At 52.3% G+C, this 22,429-nt stretch overlaps 1 protein-coding gene across 8 annotated transcripts in view; it reads left to right on the forward strand.

The window, feature by feature from the left end:
• The window catches only part of CC2D2A (coiled-coil and C2 domain containing 2A), a 125,237-nt gene extending 105,237 nt beyond the window's left edge, over window positions 1–20,000 (forward strand). For 4 of the 8 annotated variants that reach the window (XM_037530252.2, XM_037530247.2, XM_037530250.2 and 1 more), the window contains 14 exons: window positions 1,750–1,917; window positions 2,734–2,839; window positions 2,995–3,104; window positions 4,444–4,540; window positions 4,986–5,084; window positions 6,397–6,573; window positions 10,003–10,206; window positions 11,961–12,050; window positions 12,830–12,943; window positions 14,343–14,477; window positions 15,032–15,154; window positions 16,271–16,329; window positions 18,028–18,205; window positions 19,668–20,000. In XM_037530252.2, coding sequence (XP_037386149.1) covers window positions 1,750–1,917; window positions 2,734–2,839; window positions 2,995–3,104; window positions 4,444–4,540; window positions 4,986–5,084; window positions 6,397–6,573; window positions 10,003–10,206; window positions 11,961–12,050; window positions 12,830–12,943; window positions 14,343–14,477; window positions 15,032–15,154; window positions 16,271–16,329; window positions 18,028–18,205; window positions 19,668–19,856 — 1,849 coding nt within the window. In that variant the 3' untranslated portion in view covers window positions 19,857–20,000. The other 4 variants (XM_054688181.1, XM_037530253.2, XM_037530255.2 and 1 more) reach the window with 2 other exon arrangements.
• Window positions 20,001–22,429: the final 2,429 nt, after the last annotated feature.

The following is a 22,429-nucleotide window of genomic DNA, read 5'->3' on the forward strand; positions in this document are numbered from 1 at the left end:
TTTCTTCTTTTAATTTGGGTTTGTTCTGGGCTGTAAAACGCGATGCTTCTGTACCCAAGGCCCCCGCCCCCAAATGGTCTCTCCCTGGCTCCAAGGAGGCAGCACAGCCCAAGGGGGAGGGCGTCAGAGGGGAGGGTGCGCCACGGAAGGGCCCCCGGCAAAGGTGTCTCTCTGGGGTCCCCCAGTTTGTCTCAGGTATGTGCTAGCAGAATGACTAAGATGATGGGGTGCCGTGTGGGACATCCTGGGTGGAACTTGAGGGCATTTGCTAGGTGAGAAAGACAAACACTGCGTGTTCCTAATATGCAGAATCTAAAGGAGCTGAACTTTGAAGACCAGAGTGGAATCGGGTTCCCAGGGGCTGCGGGGGGAGAGGTTGGGGAGATGTTGTTTGAGGATACACACTTCCAGCTGCAGGTGAAGTCCTGGAGAGCTGGCGCACAACGATTCTGTGTTAGGGGCTTCGAAGTCACTAAGAGGCCAGATCAGAATTATTCTCACCCCCCAAAATTGAGGATCGTCCAGTGCCCCGATGGGGCGCTGACTCACGCAGGCGTCGCGCACGTTGTCATGTGTAAACGCGTCCGCCGACACCTGTGCGCGCTAAACGTACAGTGTCTGTGGCGGTGGAGCTCACAAAGGAAAAGTAACTTAGAAAAGAAAATGTAGGTGACAAGTCACCAATAAAAGGAGATTTGCCAAAAATGTAAAACAACGCTGCCCTTCTCATACTCCTTTTTGTTTTGTTTTGGAAAAGATCATTATTTCTCATAATTGAATCTGAGCAAATCACCTCCCCTCCATTTCTTTGTAAAAAACAAAACAAACAAAAAAGGGAGAACATTAACTGGTAAGGATGAGAACATGAGACGCCAGACGCCTGCTGCTCCCTGCACTCGGAGCTGCTGCTTAGTGGAGCTGCCCCCTCTCTGCGGGACACCAGGCCCCGGGACCGTCCTGTGCCCAGCTGGCCCCTCTGGACAGCGCCCGGGTCAAGCAGGAGGCCGTGGGCTCCGAGCTGGCTTGGTGCTGCCATTCGCAGCCGATCACTTCCACCTGCCGGGCGGAGTTGGCGGGACACCATCCCTGTGAGGGGCTCCCCTACTGCACCCCCTACCCCCCGCCTATCCCTGGCAGCATCCCCACAGTTACCTGCAGACCAATGCCGGGTGCATCGATGCTCCTCCCTCGTACACCCCTCAACAGCCCCAGGAGGTGGGTCCTGTGATCCCCATTTCACAGGTGATGAAGCAGAGACTGGGCGAAATAATGTGTCCCTGGTGAAAGCCCAGCGCCAGGGCCAGTTCTGTGTAGCTGGGAAGCGGGGGACGCTGGGACCGCCCCCCTCGGGCCCGGCTAACAAGTGCTGGGGGCCGGGACAGGAGCCCCCTCCTGCTCACGCGGCCGGCGCCCCGGGGAAGGGGCGGTGGTGGCCCTGATGGGGCGGGTGCAGCTGCCACGGAGCAGGGGCCGGAGGCGTCCACCAGCAGCGATGGGCAGACCCCAAAGCAGGGTATCGGGGAGCATGTGAGGGCTGGGTCACCCCAGCCTGCTCTGTTCCTCCCCGAGAGAGCAGCTAAAATCTGTCCCCCCCTTCTTGGGAGACTGCCTGGACCACGTCCTCCGTCCTTCACGGGACAGCTGTCCAGAGACGGGGTGGGGGGCCCCCGGAGCAGCGTGGGAGTCGTCTCGCCCCGCTTTCAGACCTTTCTTTTCTGCGGAGTCCTAATCCCGTTCTGTCCTCACTAGCATTTTAGGCCTAAACCTTTTCAAGCTGGCAGAACAGAAGCGACCGCTGAGGCCAAGGAGAAAAGGTCGGAAGAAGGTGACGGCGCAGAACCTGTCCGACGGGGACCTGAAGCTGCTGGTGAACATCATCCGGGCTTACGACATCCCTGTGAGGAAGCCACTGGCCAGGTGAGGCCCCAGGCCCCACAAAGTGGCGCCGCGGGGGGTCCCCCCACAGGTGTTCACACTTGTTTTCAACATAGATGTTGTCCCGGGTGCTTGGGGCTTGGGTGGGCCCAGTTAGGCTTAACAGGGTTGTTGGGGTACCTCTGGTACCTGCACACCCTGGGGCTCCCCCTGGCTCCCCTCTCTGGGTCTGCTCTACTCTTCTCCATGTGATACGTCTCCTCCACGTGTCTCCCACAAGTCCCCCACGTCCCCAGGGCAAGCCCAAGGCCCAAAACAAGGCCCTTCTCCACCTGTCTGCCCTTGGGCCTGCGGCTGTCTGAAGGCCCAGCCTCACCTGGCGCTCAGCCCACCTGCCGCTCAGCTCAGCCCACCCACAGTTAAGCAGGCGCCCACCCACAGTTAAGCAGGCGTAGGAGACATGGCACCTCCCCTTTTTATGGAAATGCGCCTAACAAGCAGGGGGCATTTCCCGGGAGGCGGAGGGAGCACCCGGAGTGGGTGGAGGCAGAGCAGGCTGGTGAGGCTCCGGGCCCTGCTGCCTGAGAGAAGAGGGTGTCACTGGGGGGAAGGCAGGTCCCCACTCAGGCATGCCCTGGGACAGGAGGGGCGGGGACTCTGCTTTCCTCTCAGACATGCAGGCCTGGGGGTAGAAGGTGGGGAGACCCTGGTAATGCTGTGCCCGGGGACCCACAGGAAGTCTGGGGTGTGGAGCCCCAGCGTCTGTGCGGCGCCAGGATCGGCAGCGGTGCCCATTCCTGGAGGACCCACCTCGGCTTCACCCTGAGGTTTATTTCTTTTGCTCATTTTCCCTCTCAGCAAATTCCAGCCGTCCTCGAGATCTGCAAGGACTTTCAGTGAAAAGCACCCTGCTTCCCCGAGCACCCACAGCCCCACCCCCGGCGCTGAGCACCCGCTGGGCCAGGTGAGACGCCCCGCTGCGTGTCTTTAAGAAAAGCCATGGTTTGTTTTCTGCTTTGGGTTCGGTGGAAACCTACTGTTTAGCAAATACATTCTGCCTCCGCGAAGAGCAAACTGAGGGAGCAAATCAGGGACTCAGGACCTGCCCTTGGTTTTCAGGTTTTAGTCCGTCCTTTCGTGGAAGTCTCTTTCCAACGCACCGTCTGCCACACCACCACCGCGGAGGGGCCGAACCCCAGCTGGAACGAGGAGCTGGAGCTGCCCTTTAGGTGAGCGGGTGTCCCTTTCTCCCGGCCCGCGGGGCTCGCCGAGGACACCGGGAGGGAGAGCGGAGGTGGGAGGCCTTGTAGCCAGTGCGCCCGACGCCCGGGTTTTCCTCCTTGAGCTCGAGGGGACGCCATTGGGAGTCAGGGGGCAGAGCGCCCAGCTTGTGACACTTGGGCGCGGGGGACACCCGGCTTCTCCCCGGGCTCTGGCTTCTTGGAGCTTCCCTGGCCCTACCACCCTCCAGCGCTTTCCTGTCCTCACTTGTCGCCCCGACCCTGGAAGATTCACATGATTTTGAAACTCCCTAGTTCCCCCGAGTGCCGCTTTCTCCGTCCCTGGAAATGCACCGGCACCTAAAATGTTTGATTATGTGATCCTAGATTTGAAAAGACAGTCTTTGAGATCTCCACGCAACCTTAGAAATTTCCCAGTCCAGGGGGGCTCCCTGATGGCGCAAGGAGTTAAGACACAGCACTAGGAGCTGTCAGCAGTCCCTGCAGCACAAGTTCATTCCCCGGCCAGGGAGCTACCCACATGGCGCAGCAGACCTCTCCTGCCTCTCCTGCTGCTCCCCTCAGCAGTGCATCTCAGTAGATCCTCCTGTTCTGCTCCCCACTCTGTCTCTGGTGAATCCTCTTACCGCCCCGCATCTCTGGCCTGCACCCCAGTTCTTGTATTCCTAAAAAGGTAAATCTTTAAAAAAAAAAAAAAAGAAATTTTCCAGTCCAGCGCTCGACTGTGGTAGAGTTGAGAGGAGAGAGGGAAGGAGACTTGCCGAGGCCACGAGAACCAGGGACACCGCAAGGCCTGGTTAAGCCAGACGGGAGGGGCGGATGCCGCGGTCACCCAGCAAAGCACAGGCTGGAGACCTGGACACGGGTCTGGAATCCGCAGCGTGGCCTGCTGGGACCTGGGGGCAGCCGGTGGCGATGTCCGGGAGAGGATGCCACCCCGCACGCTGACCTGTGGATGGGATGGGGTGGGAGCCGGGCCACTCAGGCCGGCCCGCGCCCCTAGGAGGGTGCGGTTACTGCAGAAGCTCCGCTCCCAGCGCCGGTGCCTGCTGGGCCTGGCCACCGCACCCAGCTGCCGGCTCCCTGCCGAGCTCATGGTGGGGGGCCAGGGAGGTGAGTGACCATGACTGTGGAGGCCGAGGGTCAGTCTCCAGCCTTGTGCCCTTCCAGAGTGGGCAGCACGGCCCTGTCCAGGCACCCCCGAGGGATAGGCACTGCTTTCCCCCCTCGTGTCTGGGCTGGGGTTGGGGTGTTCGTTATTCGAGCGTGGCCTTTGCCCGCTCGTTGGCTCTATTTTGCCCATTTTCACGCTGCGATCGCACCGCAGGGCCCCCGACGGGGACTACAGCAGCACCAGCCTGCAGTCGGTGAGAGACGACGTGTTCATCAATATTTTCGACGAGGTGCTGTACGAGGTCTTGGAGGTGAGGAACCCCCAGTTTGGAGGAGGACCTCCGTGCTTGGGGTCAGGGCGGCCCCCCCAGCGCAGGGTGCATCCCACACACACCCCGTCCTTCCGGGGCTGCGGGCTTGAGGCGGCACGTGGTGGGGGGGCAGGAGGGACGAGAACATGCTGCTTAAAATTTCCAGTCGGCCGCCCGCGGCGCCCCAGGATTCACACCGTGCCCCCCACTCACGGTCCTGTTAGCTCTGGATGACTCTGTGCTCACTAAAGCTCCAGTTTCCTGACGAGGAAGCGGAGGCTCAGGGCTTAGGTGACCGTCCTGGGTTGCGAATCTGTGAGCGGAAGAGAACCTGGGCCTCTCGCCGAAACCCACGTGCTCGCAGCTGAGCTCCTCCCGCTCTCCCGCCGCCGGGCCCTGGATGGGGTCTGAGTCCTCGAGCAGCTCCTCCTCTCCCCCTCCTTAGGACGACCGGGAGAGGGGAAGCGGAATCCACACGCGCATCGAGAGACACTGGTTGGGATGTGTGAGAATTCCGTTCAGCACCATCTACTTCCAGGCCCGGGTAAGCATGTCCCATCGCAGGGCCCCGCGGACCGGGCAGGGCCTCTGTGCCTCTGCGGGGAAAACCCCCTCCGTGCTGACAGCCCCTCCGGGCCGCGCCGCCTCGAAGCATGGAAACCGCCGCCGAGCCCCAGGTCTGTCATGTTGACATGGCTTCCTTAGGCCTGGCGGGTGGCCGGGGCTGCTCCCCTCTGAGGACTTTCAAAACACTTCAGTAGACATGAAGGAGCCGGGGCCAGGGAGGGGGCTGCGGGGGCCGCAGCTCTAGTGAGGATGGTCTTTCGTGAGCTGTGGTTGCTCTGACAGCGCAGGAGTGAAACCCTCAGCCTTTTTGAACTTGTGGCTAAATTAGATCGTTGAGTAGAATCCCTCAGAACCCGCGCCGCCCACCTCCACGCGCACCTGCTGTGATGATCTGATCGCAGGAGGGTGACACAAAGGGAGCGGGATACAGACCTGCTCAGAGCAGAGCGCGCAACTCTGAGCCCTGTGACCGCAGATGGTGTCCGCGGCGCACACGGAGGAGGCTCCTGGAGAGAACAAAATCGTGTGAAGAGAAAACATCTGAGCTGAACCTTGAAAAACCTGGTTCTCATTCTGAAAGGTGGGGCGGGAGGCTGGGGTTTTACTCCACGGCAGCTGAGAGCTTCCATGCACCGGCACGTCCCTGCTGTTGCTTGTCTACTCTGCAGTCCGCGTGCACTCAGTACGTGGTTCTCCCTCCAAAGCGAGTACTGTCATTGCCTCTTTGTTTCTTTAAGATTTATTTACTTATGTATCTATGCGTACAAGAACTGGGGTGCAGGCCAGAGGTAAGGGGGGGTGAGAGGATTCACCAGAGACAGAGTGGGAAGCCAAACAGGCAGGCTGAAATACCTGCTGAGGGGAGCAGCAGGGAATCAGGAGAGGTCTGCTGCGCCATGTGGGTAGCTCCCTGGCCAGGGATAGAACTCGTGCTGCAGTAGCTGGCAATAGCTTGATTGCACTGACTTTAATCCCTGCGCCCCTACAATTGTCTCCTTTTTTAAAGATGGTCAAGTTGGGGCCCTTGGAGTTTACCCAGGGCATGAACTCAAGCAAACTGGTCTCAGCACTCACTTGCAGAACTAGTTCTGACTCTGCGGAGCCGGAGCCGGAGCCGAGCAGCATGCAGGGATGCAGGCCTTTCAGGGAGAGCGCCGGGAGACAGCCCAGCGGGATGGTGGGGGAGGCCCCAACGCTGGTCTGAGCAGCTTTCAGTGAAGGCTGCTGGGAGGTGGACTTGTGCTGGAGCACCACCAGGCTGTTGCTATTGAGTCATATTTTCTTCACAGATCGATGGAACCTTTAAAATAGACATCCCCCCCGTGCTCCTGGGCTACAGCAAGGAGCGAAGCGTGCTCATCGAGCGGGGTTTCGACCACGTCCGAAGCCTGAGTGAGGGCTCCTACCTCACCCTCTTCATCACCATGGAGCCTCAGCTGCTCCCCGGGGAGCCGGTGCGAGAAAAGGTAATAATGAGATCGCGTCTCTGACGAGGAGCACCCGCCGCTGCAGGCGGTGCTGTGTACACCGCACCCGCGCTCAGGCAGAGGGTCCCGGCCGAGGAGGGCCCCGGTGCCATGTGTGGCTCTCGCCGTTTGGACAGAAGGAAGGCGGCAAGGTTTGTACTTCACTGAGCCAGGGGTGAGCGCGCCCAGCAGCCTGAGCTTCCAGGCAAAGCAAGACAAATATCCACAGGCTTTGCTTTCAGGATTTTCTGAAGGGGGAGACCGCGTGATCTGACGCACTGGAGAAGCAGCTTGCTCTTGCGGGGCGGTTCTGTAGCTGCAGAGTCCCCCTCCCACCCCAAGTCCTCCTCCACAGGCTGGTGCTGCTCTCCAGCCAAGCAGGCCCCCAGCACCTGGTGGGGGCGGGAGGGCGGGTCCCCTCAGCTCTCTTCAGGGCACAGCACTGCAGCTTGCAGTGTGGAGGATGCTGAGGGGCCGGGCAGCGGGTACAGGCCACGACCTGTCCTCGCAGCTACTCCAGCACCAGCGCCCGCCCTCCGGGAGCCAGGAGCCGAGTCTCGCTCAGCCCCACCCACCCAGGGTTCCGCCCTGCTCTCTCCTTTGGGGCTCCCGGCTGCCTCGTCCAGCGGGTCTCCATGGAGGGAGGAGGGCATGAGGCGCCCTGCCCAGGGCCGGCAGACAGGAGAGGGCAGCGCCACGGAGACAGCTGACTCAACCTGTGTGCGCAACAAAAATTCGCTGAGCAGCCTCCACGCGGCGTGGATTTTAGTCACTGGGGACACATCCCAGAAAAGCAGATCAAAGTCTCCAGACTGGAGCCCAGACACTCAGGGGAAGGCCGGGGCTTCGCCGAGCCTCAGTCCAGCCACTGCCCTAGGACTCAGGAGGGGATGGAAGGACCGAGCACGTTCCCGCGTCTGCTTTCGTCTTAGAAGCCGGTTCACAGGGAAAAGTCTATCCCAGGTTCCCTCTCACAAGCCATTTACAGCTGCATCACTCGGGGAGCCCATTCACCCCCTCCACACGTGCACCTGCCCCGCTCACCCTCCCGAATGTCTAAGCCCAGGAAATCCACCCCATGTCCAGGTGGGCTTCCGAAGCAGCTCTAGGCCGCCTGCTTCCCCGGCCAGATCTCCCCAGCAGGGCAGCAAAGGGGCTCCGGGCCCTGCGGGAGCTTTCTGTGCTCCAAGCCCGGCTGGGGCGGGCAGCTGCTCCCTTCCGTGGCCTTCCACTGCCCCTTTGTGGCTTGAGGAAGCATTTCCCTGAGCCTGGAAAATGAGCGCTTGGGAGGGGCGGGGGGGGCGGGGGGGGGGCTGGCGGAGCAGTAACCGAGAGCGAGCTCCTGTCCTGACACACGAACGCCAGGTAAACCCATGTTATGCCAAACAAGCAGCAAGCCAGCCCTCCCCTGGAGGCGATTCTTTGCCAAGACCCTCAGCCCCTGCCATCCTGACAGTGGCAGAAACCCGGGCAGTGATCAGGCCCCCAAGCCCGCCCCACCCTGCCCGCCCAGGCCAGGCTTAGGCAGGAAAGAGGGGCTCTGGCCTTACCCAGAGCGACCACCCCCTGGAGCTGTTCTTCCACTTTCAGCACTTCCAGGACTCCAAGGTGAGTCTCTCCCCGCCATCCCCCCTTGTGGAACATTCCCTTTGGCTTTTAGGAGTCTTTATTCATAATTTTCTTTAATAAGAGTAAGAGCTCCGGAAACTATTTAAATACCCTCTTCTTTGCATTGTCTTGGTGAAAACAAGTTTTAAAAAGTAGATTATCTCCGTGAACCAAGTATTCTCTCACGTGTTTTTCTTTCTCCCTTGCCTCTGGCAGATGAGTGCTGTGCTTAAAAAGGTACCGGGCATCTCGTTTTGCCACTCACTAGGCAACAGCTGTGAGGCTGATTCCCTGCTTCTGTCCCTCCCTCCCTGCCCCCCCCATCACCCCCAGCTGCTGCCCCCCCACCCCCCGTCACCCCCGCCCCCACGCACTGTGACCCACCCACCCCTCACCCTTCCCCAGCAACAAGCTGTAGACGTCAGTTCCGTGAAGCGTGTCCACCTTTGTCTCTCGGTCCACTTTCATGTGTCTGGTGGATTCCTGTTTAGCCCTGAATCTAGAAAGCCGGGGGGGGGGGGGGGCTGTCCCCTGCATGCGGGGAGCGACCACCACTCTCTCCAGGCCCATCAGATCCACCCGCTGCTGCCCACATGGAGGTGACGTTGGTCAGCGTTGCTGCAGGATGTGGCTATTCAACAGGATAAACCCCTTCTGTTCTCTCTGAGCGTTTACATTCACTCAGGACAAAGAACGGGGCTGGTTAAGAATCTTTCCATTTCACGTTGAGTTATGACGCATTGTAAACTTAGTCCACCTTCATCTGTTCCACCTCAAGCTCTTTCTGCCTTTAGCTTTCCCTGGGTGCCGCTTAGATGACCAACACGGCAGGCCAGGCCGTGGTTACTCTCACCGCGGACACAGCTCCCCGGCGCCCTCGGCATCACTGACCGCGAATAGACACTAGGAACACCTGCCCCGCGAGGGACACAGAATTATTCAAACAGACGTGACCCCCGCCCTCCAGACACACCCGTTTACAAAGTCAAAGCACAACACAGCATCGGGGCCAAGGGGGGGAAGCTGTAGATGCACCTTTTCTCACCTGGAAGGTCAACGGTCAGCACAGGCTGCAGATGGTTGTTCTTTCTGGGCCGGGCGAGAGCTGCCTCCATTCAATGTTCCCACGCAGCTGCCTGCGCCCGCCCCGCAAGGGCTGTCAGCGCCTGAGCGCCGACGGGAACTGGACTAGAAGTCACTCGAGGGAGCTGTTTCCGCGCCTGTGTCCAGAGTGCCTGAACCTTGTAGACGCCAGCAAATGTCAAGTTTGAAATAATCATTTCAATTATTTGAAAATAATTTTAAATTATTTGAAAGTTATCTGAAAATTATGTAAATGAATGCATATAGTGGAAACAGGGATTAAATCAACTAGTTTTTTTTAATACCACCCTTGTTTCAGGATTCTCCTTCTAAAATTAGATATTTGTGGCTTGGTGATTCTAGTCACCGATGCCGTATAAGCTCGGCATTTTCTCTTATGTGCTGATCACAGCCCTGGGCACCGAGTGGGCAGCTGCCAGGTCTGGACACTTGGTGTTGATGTAAAGTTTCGGGTCTGGGGACATCCCACGAGAACATACAAGAGGCTCTGGGGCACACTTTCCCCAAGCCTATGGAATATACTTTAAGTATTTAATGAATCCGTGTAATTTTGGGATTATAAACACAATTAGCTAGAGCTGTGGACAGACGGGGCAGCACCATTTTCTAAGACATCACGTAATCTCTCCCTGAAGCGCTGTGCTGGGGGTGGTCTGAGGGGTTCTGCTGTGTCTTTCACCATGCCCTGTAAACTCCACCGTCTCTTTCTTTTTGAAGTTTGATTCTCAGGAAGATGAGAAATTGCTTCAAGCAACAGAGAAGTTTCAAGCTGAATGTGCGCTGAAGTTTCCAAATCGGCAGTGCCTGACCACTGTGATCGACATAAGCGGGAAAACGGTCTTTGTTACTCGCTATCTCAAGCCTTTGAACCCTCCTCAGGAGCTCCTGACCGCCCACCCCAACGACCCCCAGGCCACAGCGGTGAGTCTCTCATAGGCTGTGGGTGCTGGTGCTGAGGGAGCACTTAGAAGGTCGCTGTGTTCACCGTAACTGCAGTATTTCCTAGTCCTTAAGAGAGGGTCTACAGCAGGATCAGGAGTGACCAGAGCCACGGTCACTTGTTTTAGTACCACGAGGCTTATCACTTCCTCTAGAAAAGTCGAAAGCCACCAGAGAGTTATAATGATAATCCTTAGTTCATCCTTTCCGTGCACAGTACTTGAGGACTTGGTGCCCCGGACACTAGACTGGCTGCAGGAAAATGGACATCTGGAGGACGCTCACCCAGACACGTGTGCGCTGCGTAGTCTCAGCAGCTTTGCCGGGATCTGAGCCGAGGTCTCTGATGTCACGACAGATACACTTTTCCTCATGCCAAGATCACTAGTGGGCATGATACTGAGTAGTTCAGATTTAGCAAAGATGATTTCTTAGATTTACTATGTGCACATTTAGGCCCTTACCACACAGCGGGCACACGGGCTGTGAGTGCACACATACCTCTGACAGCACAGTGTGTGCCCCTGGCGGCCGCGGGCCCGAGCTTTGTCAGGTGGGCTATTCTCCAGTGGATCCTGCAACCGCGAATTGTCTGATAGACAGTGTGGGAGTAAGAGTGGCTAATAGCTCATTAATATAGTAATTGAGGAACAGGGCGATATTTGCAGATATAGTAATATCCAAAAAAAACCTTCACTTTTTTTAGTAATCAAATTTTACTGAGCACTGCAATAGGAGCTCCTATTCTCTCTAGCGTAGTGTGTGCGTGAAACTTCTCCCCACAGAGAACACTTAAGAGGAAGTAAAATACTTAGAACATTTTTTAAATCAAGGAAACCCAAAGATGGCACAAGAAACCCGATTTCATAGAGATGAGGACTTGAAGTAGTGTTTGCTGCGAGGTTGGAGGGGATTCCCAGAGGGCTGAGGGAGGCAGGACGATGCTTGGGGCTAGAGCTGGTGGAGTCTGGAAGGATAGTATATAGCAGGTGGGTAAACTAGGAAACCACCTGCAGGGCAGGAATCCTGCCTGTCCCAGCCCTGACTCTGGATGGAAGCGAGATAAAGTCTTTCCTAGAATTCTTAATCACTAAGCAGTGTTGACTCACATTTGAGACTGGAATTTACACTACTTGTATGACCTAAAAAACTTGAAGCAAACATGTCATTGAAAGGGCCCCCTATTGGTAGTACCTCTAACGCAAGACCTCTGGAAGAATGTTGAAACTCAGCCTCAAAAAAAATTCACAGAAAAAGTTCCAAGCAACTGGAACATCAACAACAGAGAAACAAGTTACCCTGAAGGTAAGAGTTAGCAAAAACAACTGCAGAAGCAGGCCACAAAGAACGCAGATAGGGAAGTGATCATACTCTGAAGACAGCCAGCCAGGACTGTTCCCTGAGAGCAACCAGGGCTCCTCAGAGCAACGACAGCGTTCCGGAGCGGGCTAGAGAAAACAAAATAACCCGGGAGAGTCTTCTGATACGAGAAAGGAAGCACGGAAACCAGAAAGAAATGATGAGGGCGTTTCCGGGAGAGCCAGGAGCCAGTTCCAGCCGGTGAACACGGGAATCGTGTGACCTTCCCGCCGTGACCTGGGTGGCACTGAGAGAGAAAATATGCGCACGGCACTCGGGAAGCTCGTGGGGCGCGGGTTGTGCTCCCAGAGGTGCTCGTGGTGTGGCCTGCCCAATTTTGTTTTACTTAGTTTTTAAAGGTCCTTTTGTTTAAACAGGAGCTGGTGGCTCGGTACGTGTCCTTGATCCCTTTCCTGCCGGACAGCGTTTCCTTCGCTGGGGTCTGTGACCTGTGGAGCACATCTGACGTGAGTCGTCCCTCCTCCCCTCGAGGAAGGCTGGCCAGCTGCTTGTCCTGAGCCGCCCTGGCCCTCAGTCAGTCCGGAAACCTACATTCCCATCCTTCTGGCAGGACGAGCTATATTCTCTCTTCTTCACGCAGTTTCCCCAAAGTGCAGAAGTTTCAAAAAAATTAATTTGCACAAAGAATAAAAAAAAAAACCCCAAACCCAGACACTTCCGATGTCTTAGTGCTGATTTATCCTCCCGGGGTTATCTTAACGACACCCCAGTCTTAGTCACTGAGAGAGTCAAAGCGCCGCACCAAGTCACACTTGGAAACTGCACACACCTGGCCTGGCTTCACTCGCGGGCTCTCGGTCTCCATCCCATGGCTGGCGGGGCGAGGTCTGGCTCTGCACAAGCACCGTGGCCTCTACCTCCCGGACCTCCCTGTCCACCTGGGCGGCCTCAGCATCCCTGACACGGGAAACTAACCAGGTGCCCATTCTGCCCTGGCCCTCATGTTGAATTGTGTTTGCAGAAAACGGAGCTCTGTTCTACAGCTTCCTTTTGAAGGATAGCTCTAAACTGAACAATTTGACTTCAAAAATGTTTGTTGCCTGTTACATTTTGGCAAGATAACACTTGCTTTAGAAATGAAATGACACCACCCTGGGCTCTCAGAAGGCCTAAGCAGCCTAGGCCATGCCTGTGCCCTGGAGCCACCATGCTGACCCTGCCTATAATCAGTCTAGACTGAAGCGGTGGATCCACGCAACGTGTATCTTTTTTTTCTTTTTGTCAGCAATTTCTGGACCTCCTGGCAGGAGACGAGGAGGAGCACGCAGTACTACTGTGTAATTACTTTCTCTCCCTGGGCAAGAAGGCCTGGCTGGCGATGGGCAGTGCAATTCCTGAGGTAAGTCCACCCGGGCTGACTCAAGGGGGCTGGCGCTGGCTGACCCACTGTGTTGATGATGGGCAGGACTTATTTTCTTAACGATCCTGGACAGTGGCCCAGACAGCAAGAAGTAACCAGGCGCTACACAGGCTTCGGAAGGTGTTTGTGCAAATCTGAGCCCTTTGCAATCCCAAGCTCCTGCCTGGCTCTATCCTTTTACCAAGGGTCTCCTCCTGTCCATGGACTCAGAATCCCCTTCCCCCTCAGGCCAGGCTAAGGTGTGAAGGGGACCCCAGAAGCACGGCAGGGAAGTGATGTCCCTGCTCCGCCTGCTGGCTCTACAGGCAGCTGCAGAGCTCACAACCCCAGGGGCAAGCACTAGACTCTCAGCAGCTCTGCTTGGAGATCATCGTTGTTTTCGATTGGAGATTTTCGGACTATGAAAATTTGTTTCCCCAGCCCACTACCAATATCCCTAAATTGGAGACATGTTGGGTAATTAGGGACATAAAAATTTGCATGGATCAAGGCAGCTTATCCAAAGGGGTGGAAAGCCTCAGGAAGAGCTCCGAGGCTCTAGGAAGCCTTGGGAGGTGCTGCTGGGCAGGCAGTGTCACACCTGAATCCTAACCCACCCCCAGCATTACCTTCCGAATCGCCTGGTATAAGGGAAGGAATGAGGCTTGAAGTCATAGGGCCTGGGCATAAGGCTCCAGTCACGCTGTGAGCTGTGTGACTCAGCAAGTCACTTCACAACGCTGAGCTTTATAAGGAAATGGGGATAATTTTTGCCCCACCTTTCCCAAAAAGCTATTGTGAGCATCGAATGAAATCGTTCATTGCAATAAGTAAGTGCTCATTGAAATGCTTATTGTAAAAAAAAAAAAAGAATCCAGTAATATACAGGATTCCAAGTAAAATCAAGCCCCTCTTCAGGCTCCAGCCCATCCCACTGCCTCCCAGGGTGTAGTCACTGTCCAATAGTTCCTATCCTTCCAAACAATTTAGGCGCCTGCAAGGTCATCCACTCAGAGTAATGTCAGTTACTGCATTCAAAACAGACGTAGTACTCAGACCTGATCAGCACTGGAAATACTTAAAACCCAGTTTACTGAGTCTAAAGAGAAAATGCTTCTAAAGAGAATGCTGCTTTGGTCCAAGAAGAATCTTCAGTCAATCCTAAAATACACTGATTAGGGATCTGACCACTTAGCCCCCTTGAATCACCAGCTACACCAGGAGCAGAGGCAAGATTTTGCAACAATGAACATTTTATTTCACATCAAGTGCAACCTAGAACTTCAAACTCATTTTGACATGGATTTTAGAACTGACTTAATGAATTGTCTGTGCCAACTACTCTTGACTTCAATTGCATGACCGGTTGGAAAATGTTTTGATGGCTCTTTCCCTTTAGGGACCAACTGCCTATGTGGTGACTCGGGAGCAAAGTCGTTACCTGATATGGAATCCCTGCAGTGGCCACTGTTACGGACAATATGATACCTTCTGTCCCCTAAAAAGTGTGGGCTGTTTAATTGGCCCTGATAATGTAAGTATTATCATGTCCTCTTTTTTTTTTTTTTTTAAAGATTTATTTATGCATACAAGAACTGGGGTGTGGGTCGGGGGGTGGTAGTGAGAGGCTTCACCAGAGACAGAGTAGGGAGCAGAACAGGCGGATCTACTGAAATACACTGCTGAGGGGAGCAGCAGGCGAGACAGGAGGTCTGCTGCGCCATGTGGGTTGCTCCCTGGCCAGCTGGGGATCAAATTCCTGCCGCAAAGGCTGCAGATAACTTCACAGAGCTGTGCTTAACCCCTTGCACCACCAGGGAGGCCCTCATTTCCTCTCAAATATGGTTGCTTTTCTTTTTCCCTCTGGCCTACTGATTTAAATTTTTATGTAGGCAAAAAAAAAAATGTATATACATACTCACATGTATTGAAGACTGAGGCGCCAAGCACAGTGGCGTGTCCTGCACCCGTTCCTCGCTCACTTGTTACTGTGTCTCTCCACTGCTCCTCCATATGCACAAGCACGTGAGCACAGACACACGCGTGCACACCTGCTACCCTATCTGCTAATGTGCTCTTCTTTCTTAGATTTGGTTTAATATTCAACGATACGATTCTCCACTAAGGATAAGTTTTGATGTCACCAAGCCCAAGCTCTGGAAATCCTTCTTTTCAAGAAACCTTCCCTATCCTGGCCTTTCCAGTGTTCAGGTATTCTCTTTTATTAAGTGTAGACAAAGAAATTGAAAATGTGAAGTCATTAAGCTAAGTAGTCAGCTATGTTTTCACCCCGGATTCTGCTCCAAGATAGTCTCAATAGTAGACTCACAACAGAAATATACCAATAAGAAAGACACCATCAATAGCATGACCAATAGATGTGAAAATTTGATATAAGGAATCCCATGACATCAAAATATCATAAAATCAATGTAATTTTTTTATGTTGGTCCCAATTCATAAATTAAGTCCATGTCTGCTACTGGGACGTGAACTCAAACTGAAGGGCAGGACCCACTAGGGTGCTCAAAAAATTAATCTAGAGGGTTCTGGCCAGTCATAGGTTGTTAAGTATGAGAATTATTTACAACTTTTCATTTGATGGTCAGATATATATGTACATACTGGGTGTGTACATAAAAGGTATGTTTTACTGTGGATCAAACCTTTCCAAAAAAAAGAGATTTAAAACCCTGTTCTAGAGAAATTCTCCCATGTGTACAAGGTGACACATGCAAGATGTTTGCATCCCCTTTGCAAAAGGCACACTGTAGCAGCTCAGGAACCAGAACAGCATAAATTATGGTACATAATGAAAGGCATTAAAGTAATTACACAGAGAATCTCAGTAAGCAATCTACAAATGTTTGATACCATCGCTAAGGGCATTGCTTAGGAATATGTATATTTGTAGTAGAACCATAAACACATTTTACTACGTGCCTAGCTCCACTGGGACCGTGGCGGAGGGTGAGTGAAGCATGTGCATCTATGAAGGTGGAAAGCTGTAATCCCAAAATTACAGTTATGGAAACGACTGACAAATCAAAATTGGAGGGGGAGATCTGCTGAGCTCCACCAATGAATGTGGCATGAGGGAGTGCTAAAAATTTCTAAGGGAATGAAATCAAGAAGGAACATCACAGCACTATAATGTGATGTTTTAATTAAATGGGTCATGAGTACTTTGGCATCTGTTACTCCCTACATCCGATTCAGTGTCTGAGATTTCATAATTTAAAAAAACTATTTAAAAGAGGATGTACAATTATTCAAATTAAATATATGTGACTTGCTAGAATCACTGAGCTGCTTCCTCTTTTACAGCCAGAAGAGCTCATTTACCAGCGCACAGACAAGGGGGCCGCCGCTGAACTGCAAGACAGGTCACGTGAGGCCCGTAAATCCACCCGTGCCCTGTCACCGGGAGGATAAAGCCAAACTAAACAGTTCTGAGCCTGGATCAATGTGAAATAATTTGTGCAATTAAACTTTAATGTGTGTTTGTAGATACCAAGTACCGATTACAAACGTGATCTCTAAATCCCACGGCCCAAGAGGAGGCTCTAGCATCCGCAGGGTGTGGGGCAAACAGGACTGTTCTCCAGGGAAGTAGTTCTCCGAAACCGTCACCTCGGATTAGAGCTCGACATCATGTTATTATGGGTCTCGTTCAAACATATCATCCTCAGCTTAAATGCACCGCTTTTGTCCAATTAGTGGCTTACAGAGCCTCGGTTGTTTATAACCCTAATACATGGAGGTGGCTGTAAGAGTTTATGTGAGTCCCTGTAATCCTTATAACTCCGTAAAATAGGCCGCCTCCTGGCTTCGCTTGTGTGGGAACTGAAGCGCCAAGGTCCACACCCTTGTTTAGTGTTTGAGGAAGTGTTCTCTGATTCTAACCTGTGCCTGTACCCCCTCTACTGTGTCAAGCTGAGTGAAGAGCAGCAGGCCATGTTACACGAGATTAACCAGGACTTCTTCTCAGGTGGTATTACCAGAAAACACAAAGTTACTCTCCACAGCAAGTTTCAAATTAAATCTTATTTGGGACCCCCACCTAGAGTAACTAATTGCCCCCCGCCCCCAACATCTTTTGTTTCTTCTAATAGCTTGAGGATACTGTTGCTTAGACTCAAGACACTTAGTTCTCCAGTATTACAAAGTGCAAGGCAGTTCATCCACTTTTACTCAAACTACCTTGAAATTACAAACATGAGTGTGTTTTACGCCTGCAGCAGCAGATCCTGGGGCTACCAGCAGCGGGAAGCAGGCTGGGCCCCATCTGCGCATTTGTTGAGGGATGCATGCACCTCTGGAATTGAAACAAGTTTCAATTCAAATCCCAGCTTCCCCACCCTCAAACTGTCCCTTCAAAACTAAAATTGGAACAATATCCCACCCCGTAGAGTTATAGTTAAAGTTAAATAAAAATGTTTAAGAAGCAGTGAGCACAGCACCTGGTATATAAGGGTCCAATAAAAGGTAGAGATTTTTCTTCCTCTTGCGTAAGTGGACTCCCATACCTGTCCCATTAGTGTCACAGCAGAGTATGAAAAATTAAATGGCAATGATGGCTATTTAAGGGCAGGTTTAAGGCAATTCAGAAAAACAATCCTTATGAGTAGGGGTCATTCTGGGGAAAAGAATGAAAATGCAGCATTAATAGCCCTGCAAATATTTGAAATTTTCAACACGAACCCCACCCTTTATGCCTAGTCTATAATTTATCTGAACAAAGTGATGAAGCGTTTCATAACCATAAAAGTCTTCTGCTAAAACTATCAAATCCAGCCATCCCCGTTACCCAGGGCCCCTCTGCTGTGGGAGGGGCTGCATTTTCAACACATCGTGTCTCTCAGCAGAGCACGCTCCTGTGTGCAGCTCCGTTCCCCTACAAGGTCCCTACGAGCAGGCAGGGGTCTCTGCTAACTTTTCAGTCATCGGGAATTAGCCTGAACTGGGCTCTGTGCTTAGTGAACTGCAGTTATGTGATCACCTGAATCGCCACTGCATGCAAACTGTGATGTTATTTACGAGGTAAAGGTCACCAAAACTGGAGTTTATTTTTTTATGAACAGAATTGAAAAAATACTGAAAGAAAAAATCATGGACTGGAGGCCGCGCCACCTGACCCGGTGGAACAGGTACTGCACCTCCACCCTGCGCCACTTCCTGCCCCTGCTGGAGAAGAGCCAGGGGGACGAAGTGGAGGAAGACCACCGCGCAGAGCTGCTCAGGCAGCTGGGAGACTACAGGGTGAGTGCTGGGTCTCACCCCACCCTCTGACAGGGCTCAGCGACAGGCTCCCAGAATCAGAACCCTCCACTGCTCTCTACAGTGAGGAAGCGTCAGAGATAAAAAATGTGATTAAAAGTTCAAATCTCAATAACTAACCTATCATTAAATAGCAAAATGAACCTATAAAATTAAAACATCCTAATTTTTGAGGTAAGAAGATCCTATGAAAAATGCCTTTTATAGAATACATTCCAAGCATTCATGTCACTACAACATCGGCTAAATCACATTAGACTTAACTGTCATTAAAGTGAAATCTCTACATGAGGTATTTTAAAAGGATATGATTTTATACTAATCGCTTTCCATTGCTAAGGAAAATTCTCACTAGTGACCCGGCATTCTCCGTGTTTCTGTGAACCGCCTGTACTGCGCTCACCCCCCACAGCCGGGGAGAAAGCCGGGAAAGCAGGCCCAGACAAGGCAGGAAGCCTCGTCGGCTACAGGGCAGGAAGCCAAGCTGGACATTTACCTTTACTCACGGGCTAAAACTTACCCGTTAACTTCTACGGCCAGACTTTGCACCAGGATGTTTTCAGCTCAACAGAATATTCAGTTCAGAGGCTTGAGCAGTAAAGGAAATGTCAGACATGGCGCGTCTCCCCGCTCTGCCTGCCTCCCCTCGACGGCGAGCAGTTCTCTGGGTGACAGTCCGATGGTTCTGGCAGAACTGACGTCCACACACATGTTGTCCTCAGCAAGAACGCCTGTGTGCCCATATGCCCAGCCAGGAACTCGAGCTCACACTAGCCACAGGCCCGTCCCCGGGCCTGGCAGTGTGTCCGGGAGTGGGTCGGGCTGTGTCCGCTTGCCCTGGGTCCCTGGCATTCCATGCGAGACTATGCAAATGGGAGCGTCAGAGCAAGGGAACAGGAGAGGGTGCTGAGAGACCAACTAATGCCTTACACCCCGAGTCACTGAGCTAGCACGACAGGGTGTTCAGACCACCCCGTCTGTACAGATAAGTGACTAGAAAGACAGAAGTATCAAGTGACTGGAATCCCAGAGAACTTCCTTCCTAAGAATGTTAAGAATTGCAGGGCCTCCCCGGTGGCACAGCGGTTGAGCGCTGGGTTGCGAAGCTGACCACAGCCTCTGCGGCGCCAGTTCGATCCCCGGCTGCTCCCCGGCCACTGGAGGAGGGTCCCACATGGCGCGCAGACCTCTCCTGCCGCCCGCTGCTCCCCTCAGCAGTGTCCTTCGGTCCTTCTGCCTGCTCTGCTCCCCGCTCTGGCTCTGGTGAATTCTCTCACCCTCCCGCGCTTCTGACTGTACCCAGTGCTTGTACAAATAAATAAATAAATAAATAATCTTAAAAAAAAAAAAAAAGAATGTTAAGAATTGCAGGCTCCCACATAAGGGAGAAATATAGTGAAACCATAAAGCTTTGTTAATGACTATAAATATTTTTTTCCTTCAGTTCTCTGGATTCCCCCTTCACATGCCCTATTCTGAAATGAAGCCTCTCATCGAAGCCGTGTACAGCACTGGAGTGCATAGTATCGACGTTCCTAATGTTGAATTTGCGTTAGCTGTGTATGTCCACCCATATCCCAGAAATGTTTTGTCTGTTTGGATCTATGTTGCCTCCCTTGTACGCAACAGGTAATCTTTCCATTGTACTTTCATGTATACTTTTTTTTATATCATGTAAAAACTGTAACAAGGATATGAGGATATTTTCAAGTGATCTGGATCACACCAGAAAATATTCGCAAATTATGAAATAAAATAATCCTTTTCAAATATATGAAGTAAGTGCTTCTATTTGGTGGTCTGCCCATCTGCCCGTCGGCCCTAAATTCAGTGACTACCCACAGCTCCTCCCACTATCTCGGAGGTCAGGCCTGCGCTGCTGTGCCGGCTCACCTGCTACGTTTCTCTGCCTGTCCAGCAAAATACCAGACTCGCCTTTTAGGCCCAGTAAAAGAACACAGCTTCTCTGGGGAAAGGAGGAACTACTATGCAATATGAAATTTTTATTCTTAACACTGAACGTCTCCCACGACCTATCCTACAGTAAGGCTGAGCAAGCATGCATACACCTCACACGCACACCCCCCACTGAGGCAATATAGCATATGGGGGGGTTATATTTAAATATTCGCCAAAATACGCCCTTTAAGAAGGGACAAGAAGAGGGCTTCTCTCCTCTCTCTAGGCCACAGATGGACAAAATGAGAGGGGGTCCCTGTAGACTAGAAGCAGCAAGACCAGAAGAAGAGGAGGCAGCAGCCTGACCCTGGACTCCCCACAACTGTGAGCAGCAGCTCTGTAGTGCCCCCCAGTGAGGCGTTCTGCCCAGCAGCACAAGCTTGGACACGCTGTGACAATAGAAGAGCCCTCCCTGGAGACAGTGCCTCAGCTGAGCAGCGCTCCCACAGCTGAACACTAACAAAGAGAAGTCTCACTGGGGCTTCATTTCCACGCACGCCCGCTCTCAGGGCACATCACATCACATCACGCGGTTACACGCCTGATACCTCAAGCATGAAGTCGGGGCTGCCCATCGGTCACTACCAACACTACATGAACACAGCACATATAAGAGCACGAGCTCTGGAGCAACCCTAGCTCTGCCAATTACCAGTGGGGTTCAAGTCCTTTTTAATGGTTTGCTAACACCAAGCAGCATAGGATACGGCAAGAGGGAAGCACCTCAATTACCCAGAACACCCAGGAACACTAGCTGCTCAATATAAGCATAACATTTAAGTCAAGTCCTGAAATAGCAATAACCATTTTTTCCATAAGCATTAGCAGAAAATTTTTCCCCGAAATATATACTGTCAGGCCTCTCCGGTGCACAGGGGGCTGAGCACAGCGCTATGCAGCTATCCGCAGCCTCTGCAGCTTGAGTTCAATCCCCGGCTGGCCAGGGAGCAACCCACATGGCGGAGCAGCAGACCTCTCCTGTCTCGCCCGCTGCTCCCCTCAGCAGTGGTTTCAGTCAGTCTGCCTGTTCTGTTCCCCACTCTGTCTCTGGTGGGTCCTCTCACCCTCCCATGCTTCTGTCCTGTACCCCAGCTCTTGTATAAATAAATAAATCTTTAAAAAACAAACAAAATACATACCGTCATCTTATTACATGGGGGACCAGTTCCCCTTGACGACGCAGCACCATGGTTACTATAATGAGTACAATCACCAAGCGGTCCGTGTAAGTAGAGAGACGGGGGAGGACGGGGTTCCAAGAGGACTCGCCGCACAGGCACATCTGTCCTCCTTGAAATAATCCCTGATGTTCACTGTTGAGATGAACTTTATGACACACTTAGGGAAATAAAACACAGTAAACTACAAGAGTCAAGCCTGCAAAATAAAACAACTAGCCTTGTAACTACTCGGGAAACTCAGACCTCATTTCAAGTTCCTTAAGAAAACCAAGAATTGTTTTCCTCTTAGCACTGAGGCCAGACTTGCAAAGGGAAAATGACTGCAAACCCAAGGTGAAGACAGTCTGCTTTCCCAGCCACGCTACTCAACACGAAAGAAACTTGTGGGGACCCAATGTGAATTCTGCAGTCGTTAACAGCACAAGAATGAAAGTGCAAAAAACCCTTAGAGGAAGGTGAACCTTCAGGAGCCAGCACATACTCTCCCATCAGAGCTCATCTCCCCTCAGAATGAAATTTAAAAGCATGAGTGACTTCTCCTTATTTATGCTCCTGTCAAAGGATCCTTCCTTCACCTTTAGACAAATCTAAAATAATATTTGCTCTTAACCTAAACTGAAACCTGTGTCTACCTGTAGTTTCTCTCTCTGCTGCTACTCCTCTTCCCCAATAAAATAAACAAAAAAACACAAGGGACCCCAAGGAACAAGACAGCAAGAATACTTCCACGGTCTTGCATGCATTTACAAGGATACGCCGACTCTTCTTGGCTTAATGACATAAAATTACATGTAACATGACATAAAATTGACTCAGTATGTGTCTTCCTGAAAGGCGGGTCTTTCTCCTATTATATTTTTACACAGCAAGGAGAAGCAGCTTACAAATTCAAATTCTGATGACGGCATAATTAATTTCAAGGACAACTAAGCTCAAAGGTGTCTGCATAGTTCGTCGGAGTCATGATTTCACTGGAGCTCAAAGGACAAAATATTTCGTTCTATTGTATACTAATGCAAACCTGAATTGAGACTTACAATAAAATCAAAACACAAAAAAGAAACTA

Source organism: Talpa occidentalis, unplaced genomic scaffold (assembly GCF_014898055.3).
Source record: "Talpa occidentalis isolate TD23 unplaced genomic scaffold, MPIMG_talOcc4v2.1 talOcc4.6, whole genome shotgun sequence".
Classification (NCBI taxonomy): Eukaryota; Metazoa; Chordata; class Mammalia; order Eulipotyphla; family Talpidae; genus Talpa; species Talpa occidentalis.